The sequence below is a fragment of the Cannabis sativa genome, chromosome 8 (assembly GCF_029168945.1).
Source record: "Cannabis sativa cultivar Pink pepper isolate KNU-18-1 chromosome 8, ASM2916894v1, whole genome shotgun sequence".
NCBI lineage: Eukaryota > Viridiplantae > Streptophyta > Magnoliopsida > Rosales > Cannabaceae > Cannabis > Cannabis sativa.
In genome coordinates, this window is record NC_083608.1 from 42,699,234 (window position 1) to 42,711,542 (window position 12,309).

Consider the following 12,309-nt stretch of genomic DNA (forward strand, 5'->3'; position numbering starts at 1 on the left):
TTTTATGGGAGATTGTATCGATAAATAATGTTTTTAACAACAAATCTAAGACCTTCTTAGAAGTTATAGTGGCTAATGGTTCAGCTTCAGTCCATTTTTTAAAATCAACTACCAACCAATTCAAGTTCTTGTTTAGTCCAATTCTTGAATGTTAATGGATTTCTCCATCAGTGTCAAATAGAAAAAACTGTCCTTTAATTAATTAGGTGAGAAAAGACAGAGAATTGACAAGAGGAAGAAGTGTCCTCGAACTTTTTCATATAAAAATGGATGCCAACGCTTAGGAATAGATTTAAGAAATATAATAGATTTAGGAAATATCTTGACTTACCATATTTGAAAAAAATCTAAATTTCCATTAGACTGATAATTTTGTGAAAGTGACTTTAGAAATATTTGATTAATATTTTTCGAAAGAGAGAAATATTTAAATAACTAAAGTCAAATATTTACAAGCAATGGATGACATCAAAGAGCTCCTCACTGATGGCCTAAGTTGCTTCGAGTTTTTTTCCCTTTTTTTTCCCAAGCATACATAGTTAATAATTATGTCCTATGGATATTGCTAGTACTTTTAAAATTTAGGGGAAGTAGCATGTTTTGCAGAGACTAGAGAATATAATACAAACCAAAACAAGAGATATTCCCATATCATGTTGTTCCTTCAACTATACCAACCTAGAAAATTTGCTCAACTTCTATAATACAAGTTCGGTGATACATCAAATAGTAGAATCTAATTCAATCCTTGGCTGATTCATATATCACAACTAGATCTCCTCACAATTATTCAAGGGGTGACCTAGACATTCAAATCCATAATCCATTTCTATACAATCTCTCATCTCTATGTCTTCATGTCATTGAAATTACTAATTCTCAAAATCATCATCTTTTATGGCTTCCAAAGAGGTCAGTCACTCCAAAAGCTACGTACTTACTTACTGGTACAACAGATTGTAAGCCGGTAAGTCTTGTACTCTGTGTACATCTTCTAAAGAAAGCTCTCTTTCCAATTGCGTTCGCGTGACTTGTAGAACCTCCTGAAAGTATTTGAAAACAAAGAACAGAATTAAGCCAAATATGTAATGATAAATTCAACTCAATTTTCTGTGTTCATATGGGAAAGGAGAGATAGAGATGAAGATTACATTGAACTCCATGTAGGAAGCATGCATAGCCAGCCACTGAGCGTCCATCATTTCAAATGCTAAACAATATAGCACATCAAATGCTTCCTCATCTTCTGCAATTGTTGATTAAGAGCACAAACTTTTTAGCGACAGGAATTCAAACGTTCTAGACTAGAGCACAATGGGGTTTTTTCTTTGTTTTTGCTTTTTTTTACCTCCTAATAATTTCATGAAATTGATTCCTGGAATGCATTTTGGCTTTGCTGTAAAACAGACAGGAAAAGAGTGAAGTTTCAGAGCAACAAACACTCATTATTCTTTTGGAGAAAAAATAGAGCAAATGGAGAAATGAATTGGTAATATGAACTAAATGATCATGTTGACTAACACTTTCTTGGTACCACATTGTACCTGAGTATAAATCCAGCATCTGAATCAACATAAATGATACATTTATTCCCGCAACAGCGAATGGATACTCCCATGTTGCTCGCTTCCCATCTTGCTTTAATAATAACCTACGAAAAGATGCCTTGATTTTGAATTTTACACAATCAGTAATAATTCATTCTTTTTACTAATTGAGTAACTAGAAAGAAAAATATCATATACTGAGGAGCTTAAACACCTATGATTTTTACTAAACTTCACTTTGAAAATGATTTGGGCTAATTACCGGATAAGTCCTGGCGAAAAATAGCAGATTCTCAAGGGAAATATATCCGCAACCCCTACGTAGACCAATTCACTGTGAGAAAAAGATACCTCTCAAATGAAAATCAAGTATAAATTTAAAAATGAAACAGTGCTCAAACTAAAAAAGAACAATAGAATCTTTTTCTTCTTTTTTTCAGAACATATTCATCTCTTCCTCTTGAATGAAGTCAATACTAGATCTTTAGGTATGTCAATACAAAAACTCGTAAAACCAAAGTCTTCAACATGATAAGAAAAATGTATTGAAGTTAAAATAGAAAAGGAACATGTGTAATGTGATGAATGCATATCTTCATCCTTCACCCTATGCATACATGCTAGCACAAACTACACATACACACTGATTCTGAAGACAATGTATGCAAAAAAGCATAAGGCTCAACCTTTCACAAACAAGCATTCCATGTGTGGGAAAGAATTGTACCTAAAGTCAGTGGATGGATTAGGACCTTGCCACCCCATCTCTTTCCATTGCTCCGAGATCAAACCCTTCAGAGTAATATCAGGAAAGGCAGCAAGCCACAGTGTTCTTAAAGCTTCCTGGGTACATATAGAACAAGATCTTTGATCAGACAAAGAAATTTTATAAACAAATAATTATTTTTATTTTTAACACCAAGGAGAAACAAATCATTGTAAATATACAAGACAAATATGTAGAAATTCACATCCATGTCACCTTCAATGAAGATATACAGAATTTACAAGAAAATAGTAAAAAACAATTTGTATAGTGATAATGCCTGAAAGTAATATCCAAAACATTAAATTATCAAACTTAAACCAATGCTTAAAACATAATTACTTATTAAAAGAAAAAGAGCACACACTAGTGAAGACATACTTGATGATCAGGACGAGTCTCGTCAAATGGAACTTGTAATCGCTCTTGAAGCCTTTGAAGTCTTTGTTCCTAGTAAGAAGAATATAGGTCAGGCTATGCACTTTCTTGTAGTATGACGACACTCAATAGTAAACAAAAGTTTAAGCAGTGCCCTTTGAAAAAATTTAAAAGAAAAAAAAGGCCATCCAACAACAGAAGCAAAAGTAATAGCCAACTTGAAGGTGTTTGTTTTTTTACTACCTGAAGAGGGCTCAACCTGTAGTCGAGGTACTTCTCACGCTTATTGCCTGACCGGCTAAATAGTCCTCCAATCCATGACCTCGGTCCGCCCATAACATTTGCTGCAAAAAAGTAAACAAAGATCAGTGAAATAAAAGAATTTACAAATATATTTCAAAGCCAGGTAGTATAGAAGGAACATGGTCAGTGCAGCATTACTTGCATGAGATACAAACAGAAAACTTCTCATTATGATCCTAATTTGCTTCAACCTGTATAGACCAAGACATAGGACAGCTGTAGGAGCAGAAGGTCCATTTTCCTTTCGAAATCAAATTTCATGAAGAGAAAAAGAAAGAAAGAAAAAAAGTGAGATCAAACACACAAACATCATCAGGGAAAATGGAAAACGAAACAAATGAAAATAGAAACAGACCATAGTTTGCCTGTCCATTATATATTATTACAAAATAATCTACTGAACTTAATCTCCCTTCTAAAAACCTAACACTCCAGATAATGAACTAGAAAAGTAGCAATATAATATGCATTCTACACAGTTCACATCAGCACAACATTTTTGTAAACAAACTGTTGATGATGACAAGATCCCATAAGCATGGTTGAATATTCAACCCCAAAACATGTAACCATAAGAGCACAAACTTATACAAGTGATGCTAGGTGAAAATTAAGTTACCAAGAAGTAAAAGCTTTGTTAAAATATGGAGTTGAATGATTACAATTGACTTATGAGTATTAACAACCGCAACTAATTCATGTAATATTAATCTAAAGTAAAAGTCAAACATCTATGGTGCCTTTATGAAACATGGCATAAAGAAGTGTAATATTAATTAGTTTAGCCTAAAAGTGTGGGAGCAAAAATAAACACAGATGTTTTACTCACTAAAACATTGAGCTAATTGCGCTATTACGTGAGTGGAATCATGTGACCACTCCAACTCCTCATCTCCCTTCTTTTGTCTCCAGTAAGTTTCATCCTCGTCAACCTACAATAAAATTTCAAAAATAAGTGTCATTTATCCTCAATCATGGCCTAGATCACTCCTTATGAATTGCAGGGTAAACAGGGAAAACAATACAAAGATTAATATAAACATATTTCCTCAATTAAAACCAAGTAATCACAATACACTAATATGGAAAAAAGAAAAAACAAAAACAGCACTAATAGTGAAAACTCTGAACAAGAAAATATAAAAATGTGGATTCTTTAGAATAACAGTCGTGTCACAAGAAAAGGAATGAGGCAAGAGCAACTTTGAGAAGTTCTAACATGTAATCAGTAGCATTATATAAGAAGAGAGGGAGAAAAGAAAAGAAAAATGTATTTGGAGTTTACTCTGTGATGGGAAGAGCAAGAAGGAAAGCATTGCCTCCGCCTTCTTAATCTCATGGGGTGAAAAGGGACCAAACTCATAAAAATAAAAAACTGAGAATATTTCACTCTTTTTAACCGAAAGTAAAGAAAGGTATAAGACAAAAAGTATTTTGATGACATGGGTCACAAATGATTGCACCCATCTTCATGCTTTGCCCAATTGTTCAAGCTTACATCATTCAAAGTCTCTTAACTTTTCTCACCACCACGTACTATAATTGAGTAATGGTGAAAACCCAGATATGCCCACAAGCCATTATGGTGGAAACTTTTAAATGAGATAGATAAGATTATATGTATATGTATATACTGTAGAAATAACCAATAGTCAAACACTCGTAAAGGGAAAAAGGCAAAACATGTTAGAGCATGACAATGATACATAAGCCAAATGTAACAAAGTGATGAACCAACCAGACATAAACAATAAAAAGAGCAAAACATAAAAGTACCAGCTATGGCATCTGAGGAGACATGGTAGAGGTGGTGGCGGTGGTTTTCACCGTGAAGATGATGTCAGGGTGGGGCCCTCTTGGAGAAAGTAGTACTGAAGTGGGACCAGGATTGGTACGGATCTCGAGAAAAAGGTGGAAGAAGAAGAAGAAGGAGAAGAAAAAGAAAAAGAATGACATTGTGTTTAGGGGGAAGTGAAGAAAGATTTTTGCATAGGAACACATCACAAGCAACACGCCGTTTTTGGGGATGTAGAGAAAGTGGTTTATGAGGCTGGTCTTGTCTCTCTCTGAGCCTATCTTACTCAAACCTCTCACATTCCTATAAACAAGCCTATGTCCTAGCTCTCCCCTTCTTTCTGTAATCTTTTTCCCAGCCAAAAATAGATTAATGTGTGGTTAATCTATTTTAAAACATCACTCTTAATATTTGCTAGTACCCCAATAATAATAAAAAAAAAAAATTTTAAAAACATCACTTTTAATTTTTTTCTATTTTCTTTCTTTTTTTTTATTTTTTTTAATTATTTTTATTAATATCAATAATTATTTAAATTTTATTTTCATACTTTTTTTTACAACATTTATATATATTTTTTTTATTTTTTAATATAATTTCATATAATTTTTTATTTTAATTTTATTATCTCAATAATTAAAATAGTTTTTTTTTTTTTTTACATTTTTACAGAATTCCATACAACCTAAATCGCAACCAAAATATATATAGCAACCCACATAGAAACCACCAGATAAACTACCGAAATAACTCAGATTATAAATTCTTAAAAAATTAAAAAATAATATATGAGATAATTCTCAAAAATAATTGTATAAATAAAAAGTATATATTTTATAACAAATAAAATTCATTAAAATAAGGTGTCAGCAAATAAAATTCCATAACAATTGTAACAATTAAATGGACTTTCTTTGTTTTTTTTTTTTTTTAAAAAACAAATTATATTGACTTTTGATTTCAAAATAAGGACGTATGGGGCAAAACCTCTAAATTATTTTAAATTGTTACACATATGACTCAAATAGGAAAAAAAAAAGTGGTGCAGAGTCGCTTTCATTACAATTTCATTATTTTAAATAATTATCATCCACACATAATTAAAAATTTAAATAAATCCAAACATAATTAAAAACTTAAATAAATTCACACATAACTAAAATTAATTTAAACTAATTATTATTGTCTTCATCAAGCACATTATCTAAAAAATCTGAACCAGTGGTGTTCAAGTTTCGATGAATTGTTTGCGCATTGTCCTGAGCTTGCGATACTAGCGGTGAAGGGTAATATGGTTGCTGGGAAGATAAAATCTCCACAAATTGTCGAGTTTGTGATTGTTGTGGTAAATTCGGAGATTATTGTTGTTGCGAAACATTTGGAGATTGTTGCTGTGGCGAAAAATTCAATGATTGTTGCTGAAATTGACCAAAAAAAATATATGAATTTTGTACACTAAAATATTATGCTATTTTATGAAATATTATTCATAAATTTATTTATTTATGAATTTATATTTATAATTTATTTATGAACAATTAATATACAATACTATTAAATAAACTCATTTTATTTCTCTAAAATAAATTTATTATAATAATTAATTATACAAGTATTCAATTTATTTTTAAATAAATATATCAATTTAATAATTACATAAATATATTTACAAAAATAGTTTAATTAACATATTATTTAAAAAAAAAATTAAAAGATATAATTAACTTAATATAAATAATTAAATTTAAGTTTGTTAAAAATATTTTTTTTCTTTAATAAAAAGGTTTTTTCTAACCATTCTAAAATTTGTTAATTATTTTATTAATTAAATAATAATTATTTATATAAATTATATTAATTTATGATTTACATAATTTTTTTAAAAAAATTTACTTTTTCTTTTTATAAATAATCACACATTTTAAAAATAATAACAAAATAACCCGAAATTCTTAAAATATTTAAATGCAAAATTTTTCTTTTCAAAAACTCTTATTTTAATAAATTATATTAATTTTATAATTATATTACTTTATTAAAAAATTTTACCTGTTAATTAAGAATAATTATACTAAATATTCATTTAATTTTATTTATTTATAATTAAAAATTTTAAACTAAACTTTTTAATTTTTTTTTTACTAAAATCTTACTAAATACAAAATTGAAGTTATTTTAATCAGACAAATAATCATAACTAAAACAACGTAACATTATACTAAATAACTAAAATAAAAATACAATAACAATTAATTTCAAACAATAATCCAACTATTAGAAATATTTAACAAGATAAATTATATTTATATTATATATAAACATATATATTTATATATAATACATTTCAGATTTATAAACGAACAATATTTTACTCAAATTTTTCAGATTTATATCACAATTATAATAAATATTAATCAAAATATTAACTACAATTTATACAGAACTAAAAAAAAACATACTTTACACAAATAAAAATTTGTAATTACATTAAAAACAGAACAAAAATATTTCTAAAATTTCTAAACATTTCAAAAAATTATATTATAGTATATATATTTGTATATATAAACACATAAAACACATACATTTTTAGTGAGGGACCGGAGGTGGAGGCGAAGACACAGTTGGAGGCAAAGACACAGGCGAAGGCAGAGACGCGTCACTGGCGCAGTGGGGTAGACGGAACCTCTCCTTCGAATTTTTCAGAGAGGAAAGAAATGGGAAAACAAAAATTAGAAAAAAAAATGAAAGGGAAAAAATAGTGGTACAGGGGGTGTGAGGATTTAAATAGAGAAACAATCAGTGGGGGTCCGCCGGTAATAAGGGGTCTCGCCAGTAATACAATAAATACTAATATTAAATTACTATTAGCAGCGGATCCCCGCTGGTATAGATCCACTGCTAATACCAATTTGAATAAATAAGCGGGAGTTTTCCCGCATTAATAGGCTCCCTTAATACCAGCGGTGGGGTCCGCCCCTAATAATGAGTTTTCCTTCGATATTGTTCTTTTTAAAATATATTTTTAATTTTTTTTTTAAAAAAAAACTAATACCGGCGAGCCCCCTAAATCTGCCGGTAATAACCTCATTATTAGGGGCGGACCTTCCCCACCGGTAATAGGTCCGCCCCTAACAAGAACAATTGTTGTAGTGTATAATGACTTCAAGTGTTATTATGCATAATATGATAATAGAAGATGAACATGATCTAAATACACTACTTGAAGAGCTAGTAGAAGTGTCAAGTGTAGAAGTTGAGATGGTAGAATATGATAATGCTCAGTTTCAAGAATATCTAGCCAGACATAAAATAATTAAGGATAAGAAATCTCACATTGAGCTTCAAAATACATTAATCGAACACTTGTGGTGGGACAAATATAGTAACTCACAAAATTAATATAATTTAATTACTTTCAAGTATGTATTTTAGGTTTAATTTAATGTAATTTCTTTCGTTATGAATGTAATGTTTCCTCTTTAGTAATGTAATATTTATGTTATTGCAATATGATATTTTAATTTATCGGGTTTTGCTGATTTTATAGTATTATTATTTTTAATTTAATTAGTAAGTTTATTTAAATTATTAGTTAAATATAATAATTGTGGTAATTTTTGTTAATTAATATGATAGTTTTTTTTTTATTTTATTAAAAAATTAATATAATAATAAGAAATATTTTTTAATGTAATTTTTTGTGTTGTAATTACAATAGAAATACTTTTTGATGCTAAATTTGATGGTACTGAGGCCAACTCCAATGGAACACTAAAATGCTAAATTTGTTAAAGTTTTAGACTAAATTCATTCCAACCATACTCTAAAACTTATCCTATATATAACATTGTCTATAGTGTCTCACTAATATTAGTGTGACACTAGACTACACCAAATATATTTTTATTATTTTTTAATATTTAAATAATATATTTATAAGTAAAGATTTTGTATATATAATATTTGTGTTTACTTATAATATAATAAAATAATATAATAATAAAAAATATAATTTTATTAGTATAATTTTTAGTGTTGTGATTGAAATAGAAAAAAATACATTGTTAAAATTTTATTATTTTTGGGTTGATTTAATACCAAATTTGATATTTAATTAACGTTGGAGATACCTGAAACAACAAATTTAGTGTGTGGTTAGTGATGCTCTAATTGGTCAATAATGACACCGCCGTTGAAGACGGACAATGGTCGTGTAATTATTTCTTTCTCCTTTATGGGCCAGTATGTTCGTCATTTGTCATTTGTTTGTTTTCCAGTTTTATTATTTTTAATATATTTTTTTTTTTCTTTCAAGAAAATAAAGTTTAATAAAATGATATATCATCAGGATAAAACATTTTCTCTTGTTATAATTTATTTTATTCCATTTTGAAAATAAAAGTGAAGATCGATAACAAGTGTTGTAATTTCCTGATACAAATCTCAGATATAGCAATAATAAACTGCGATAATAATAAAAACCCTCCAAAAACTGTGATAACAATATAAACTCTGTGATTACAAATTAATGCCATAACAACTTCCTTCTAAAGAAACAAAACAAAATTAATTCACTATCATAATGGAGATCGAAATACTAACTACTAAAACTAATGCTAGCTACTTTACATATTAGATGTTAGGGGGAGGATTGAAAAAAGTAAACAGTAGGTACGTAGTGTGTGAGAGAGTTTTAAAATTAAGGAACTGGGTATGACTTGTTTTTACACATGCATTTGTAGGCCATAGGACAAGTCTCGGCCTCAGCGAGAGAAGCACAAACGAAGCTGACCATTACCAATCTACATGGGGAGCATGATCCACACGCATGAGAACAATCTGGCAATCTCGAACCTGCTACTTTAATCTCTGTCTCTGGTATTACTCGCTTCATTAGTACTACTACCTCTTCATTTTTATAATCCTCTCCTCCACCTAATTAATTTATTACAAAACCCCAAAAATCAATTAGTAATTTATATATATATATATATATATATATGAATGTAAATGGAAAACGAAAAAAAAGTGTATATATATCGGCATACCTGCTATGTTCCTAATGGACATGGAGGCCGGGACTGAGAGCACAAATATGAAAACTACAGCCACACAAATAATGTTGCCCTTCATGGCTTATAATATAATCTATAAACCCTTCTTTCTCTTTGTTATTGACTTATTGTACAAATTAAAGAAATCCCAGTGTAAGCCAACGAAAGAATATTTATTTGTACGGCGAGATCGTTTGTGATAAAGTTGGAGAAAGTAGGAGAATATATATAAAGGGGAGAAGAGTGCCACGTATACTGATACACTCAAATATACATGAGGTACAGTATGTAATCAATATATATTATTAACAGAATCACAGGCAAGAGTATGTGATGATGGAGAAGGGTGTGAGAGAAGAAGAGATCACATGAAAGAGAGGGTTTGGGGAAAGAAAAACTCTGAGAAGTCACAGGACTAATAGAGTTTGATATTGTGGTTTCATGAGAGAAATTTAAGGTGCTATTGGTAGACGAATTGGCCGAAGTTGGAATATAATTTTACAGTATTAAAAAGTGTTTTCTTTAACGTGAAGCTCTGACCCTTAATGGCTTGGCTCTCCTCTCTCTCTCTGCATTGATGATACTAAGTATAAATGCCAATTGGGTTTTTAAATTTTTGGTGTTGTTCGGAGAATTAATTGAATGAGATAATAAATTTGTTATCGAGGTCTGAGGACCTGGTCCTCATTTATGTGACTGCCATTAATATATTTCTGGTTTCATCAATTTTATTGAGTAAAAAGCTGGGTTAAACTGTACTCATACAGTTCCTTTCAGAGGAAAAAAATGGAGTACTAGAGTGTGGTACAATTTGGTATCATGCAAACAAATAGAAACCATGAAAATATCAGCATGTTATTAGGCAATAGGCATGACTATTGACTAGTGTCCAAGGCTATAGGATGAGGTGACATTTTTTTTTTAAAAAAATATTATTAAATAAATATATTTGAGGACTTATATTCAAAATGCTAACACTATGTTTGGTAGTGGAAGGAGAAGGGCCGAAGAAAAAGAGATTTAGGGATAGGCGAAATTATTTCTTTGGCAAAAGGAAAAAGAAAGGACTGCACTATACCAAATGTTATTTTTGTCAACATAATTCCCTACTAAAAATTATTGTGCATTTCGCAAATTGTATTGATAAAAATATCAAAGTTTTACCAACACATAATTGTGTTGGCAAAATCTATTTTTACCAGCGCAACTTATATTTACGTTGGCATAACAAGCCTTGTAAACATTCTCCTCTTGATACTTTTTACTAACGCAAAAGTGTATTGGTAAAAATAATTTTTGCCACCGCAAATGTATAATGTGCTAGCAAAAGTCACTTTTATTAACGCATCTTGCGAACTGCGCTGGTAAAAGGTCATAATTTTACATAAATAATTTTTAATATTTTTTTTTTGAATTTTTGTTTAATTTTATATTTTTTTTTACTATTTAGTATCATATAAAATTATTTTAATATAAAAAATAAAATTATTTTTAATAAATTTGTAATTGTTAATAACTATTTATTATTATAAGAATAAATAACATTCTTATTTTTTTATCGTAAAAAAAGAAATTGTTGACATTGAATTTGATCAACTAATAGTGAAGTCTTCTTTGTTACTTTCTTTGTTACTGATAATCACCACGTATAAATTGTAATAGTCAATAATAAAAGTGACACAACAATTTATAGAGATTTGACCCCTTGTTTAGCAGGTAATGACTTACGTTCTTTTTTGTTGTATTAATTATGGAGATAATATCACGCAGATTATAGGCTTAAACCTTGTAATTTTTAACTATAGCTCTCTTGAATAGTATAGTAGTGAGAACTGAGCATTACAAATTCAAAACAAGTGAGATTTAAAGGACCATAGACTAAGTGTCTAATAAAGAAGCGAGAAGGCGTGAGGGAGAGAAGCTCAGGGCGTGGGGCTAATTGAAAGACTTAGGGGGCGTTTGGTATGAGGTGTTTAAAATAATCTGATTATAGGGAATATTATGAAGGAGAATATGATTATAGGAAAATGTGTAAATTGTGTTTGGCTGTGTAGGGTAATATGTAATCATATTACTGTTAATTAAATTACACTGTTTGGTTGAGTACAGGAATCTTATATATATTATTTTGAAAAATTAAAATAAAAATATTTTTTTATTATATCTATTTAATGTTAATTACATATAAAAATAAAATAGTTATTTATTAAAGAAATATATTTATTAATTAGTAAACATTAAATTTATTGTATTTTCTATTAATTAAAATGATCATTTCTATATATTTTATCACTATGTTATTTATTTTTGTTCGATATGTTATTTATGTACATCATCCGCATAAATTTTTTGTATAATAAATATGTATATGTGATTGCTAATAATTTAAAATAACTCAGTTAAAAAAAATTGATCTCACAGACTAAATTTATATATCATAATATTTTATTTATAATAAATGAT

General features: G+C 29.0%; 2 protein-coding genes across 3 annotated transcripts; both read right to left on the minus strand.

Moving 5' to 3' along the window:
• Positions 1–580: 580 nt before the first annotated feature.
• LOC115698622 (uncharacterized) lies at positions 581–4,733 on the minus strand. Of its 2 annotated transcripts, none has more exons than XM_030625739.2 (10): positions 4,280–4,733; positions 3,824–3,926; positions 2,935–3,035; positions 2,695–2,763; positions 2,275–2,390; positions 1,810–1,881; positions 1,545–1,651; positions 1,349–1,396; positions 1,152–1,246; positions 581–1,043 (listed from the first exon to the last, which is right to left on the minus strand). In XM_030625739.2, the coding sequence occupies exons 1-10, from the start codon at positions 4,436–4,438 to the stop codon at positions 942–944; spliced, it is 972 nt and encodes a 323-aa protein (XP_030481599.2). In that variant the 5' UTR covers positions 4,439–4,733; the 3' UTR covers positions 581–941. The 2 variants fall into 2 exon arrangements, with proteins under 2 accessions (XP_030481599.2, XP_030481600.2); XM_030625740.2 differs by having other exon boundaries at positions 1,545–1,665; positions 1,810–1,864; positions 4,280–4,730.
• A 4,507-nt stretch (positions 4,734–9,240) lies between these two features.
• On the minus strand, positions 9,241–10,442 carry LOC115701023 (protein EPIDERMAL PATTERNING FACTOR 1). The gene is made up of 2 exons (XM_030628707.2): positions 9,841–10,442; positions 9,241–9,727 (listed from the first exon to the last, which is right to left on the minus strand). The coding sequence occupies exons 1-2, from the start codon at positions 9,923–9,925 to the stop codon at positions 9,492–9,494; spliced, it is 321 nt and encodes a 106-aa protein (XP_030484567.2). The 5' UTR covers positions 9,926–10,442; the 3' UTR covers positions 9,241–9,491.
• Positions 10,443–12,309: the final 1,867 nt, after the last annotated feature.